At 43.7% G+C, this 2,183-nt stretch overlaps 1 protein-coding gene across 1 annotated transcript; it reads right to left on the bottom strand.

Annotated features, from left to right (window-relative positions):
• Positions 1 to 133: 133 nt before the first annotated feature.
• LOC117940758 (exosome complex component RRP40-like) lies at positions 134 to 1,158 on the bottom strand (the record flags this gene model as incomplete). Its single annotated transcript, XM_034865921.1, has 2 exons — positions 871 to 1,158; positions 134 to 283 (listed from the first exon to the last, which is right to left on the bottom strand). Coding segments are annotated over exons 1-2 (375 nt in total), but the record flags the coding sequence as incomplete, so codon positions are not given.
• Positions 1,159 to 2,183: the final 1,025 nt, after the last annotated feature.

Consider the following 2,183-nt stretch of genomic DNA (forward strand, 5'->3'; position numbering starts at 1 on the left):
GGGGGGGGGGCTATGGTAATGTTAACTAGCATGTTAGTTAGCAGGACTTCCTGTCCTCCAAAACTAAAAAAAAAAGACAAAAACTGCAGGCTGAAAAGCGGGAATAATGTCGTAAAATGGCGTAAAACGTGACCTGGACGTTGGGCCGGTTCCTCTTGGTGGCGCCCTCAAACGCTAGGTAGGACAGCGACGCCTGCTCACTTCCTCCAAAGTCCACCTTGAACACGTCTCCAGATTTTACCGTCACGATGCCAATGATGGTCTCTCCTTTAGCAGGGACATACTGAGGACAGAGAGGGACAGACTCAACTCCCATCATGCACTGCTACAACACCTGTCTTCTCTTTAAGAAAACTTTCAAATGAGTCTTTTAATTCCCTCACATTTCTTTCAGAGTGGCTTTTAATGGGTCCTGCTGAACTCCATTTAAAATATATACATTTTAAAATTTGACAGGATGTAATTCAAAGGACTTAATTTTCAGAACAAAAACTAATAACTCCTATAAATGGGTTAGGTATTCTGATTAATTCGGGGGGTAACTGGTTGAACTGGCAGCAAGTTATTCCTAAATAATCTGAACTTTTCAGAAATGTTCCCCGCTGACCGCTGCGCTAAAACACGGCGCGCTCCCGCGGTCGGCGGGAAGAAATCAGAGCGGACCTGATCAATAGTTTAATTTAACGGCACAAAAAGCGACTCAGTAACATTATATTCAAGCCGAAATCACATCTGATTCATAATAATATAAATTCAGTCTAAATGTTCTGTCATATGAGGAGTAAACGTGTGCTGTCACCAAGAAACCTTAAATAAGACGTTTTGTGAATGGACTCTTGCATGTTCCAGCAGTGGAAGCTACTGTCTCACCCTCCTCTGCTGGGAATCCATCCAGAACATGTTGGGCTGTTTGTGTCGCAGGACGCCGCTCTTACACACCAGCAGCCGGTCTCCGCTCCGCCTCAGACCCGGACCACACACCACCTTCTCCGGCTTCCCGCGCTCCGTCAGAGAGATGGTGTCGTCGGTCTGGAAGGAGAACTCATCTCCCGGTAGCAGAACATCCCCGACTTTATCTTTTAAAGCTGAAAACATCGCGGCGCCTCCACAGCTTCACCCACACGTGTTGTTGTTGTTCCGCGGACTGATATGACTGTGACACACACCGGAAACAGGAAGCGCAGCTCACAGCCCACAGCGCCCTCTGCTGGACGAAGGATACACACATCTACCAACTACACAACTAATTACACACAACACAGCCAACTACACAACACAACCAAATACACATCCAACTACACACAACACAGCCAAATACACAACAAACTACACACAACACAACCAAATACACAACCAACTACACAACTAATTACACAAAACACAGCCAAATACACAACAAACTACACACAACACAACCAAATACACAACCAACTACACAACTAACTACGCACAACACAACCAAATACACAACAAACTACACACAACACAACAAAATACACAACCAAATACACAACCAACTACACACAACACAACCAAATACACAACCAAATACACAACAAAATACACAACTAACTACACACAACACAACCAAATACACAACCAAATACACAACTAACTACACACAACACAACCAAATACACAACTAACTACACACAACACAACCAAATACACAACCAAATACACAACCAAATACACAACTAAATACACACAACACAGCCAAATACACAACAAGCTACACACAACACAACAAAATACACAACCAAATACACAACCAAATACACAACTAAATACACAAAACACAACAAAATACACAACAAATACTCACAACACAACCAAACTATATCCCTAGGGTGTAGTTTCTATCTGGATGCTCTAGCTCTTGGGTGTAGTTTCTATCTGGATGCTCTAGCTCTAGGATGTAGTTTCTATCTGGATGCTCCAGCTCTAGGGTGTAGTTTATATCTGGATGCTCTAGCTCTAGGGTGTAGTTTCTATCTGGATGCTCCAGCTCTAGGGTGTAGTTTCTATCTGGATGCTCCAGCTCTAGGGTGTAGTTTCTATCTGGATGCTCCAGCTCTAGGATGTAGTTTCTATCTGGATGCTCTAGCTCTAGGGTGTAGTTTATATCTGGATGCTCTAGCTCTAGGGTGTAGTTTCTATCTGGATGCTCCAGCTCTAGGGTG

This window comes from Etheostoma cragini, unplaced genomic scaffold (genome assembly GCF_013103735.1).
Source record: "Etheostoma cragini isolate CJK2018 unplaced genomic scaffold, CSU_Ecrag_1.0 ScbMSFa_3207, whole genome shotgun sequence".
NCBI lineage: Eukaryota > Metazoa > Chordata > Actinopteri > Perciformes > Percidae > Etheostoma > Etheostoma cragini.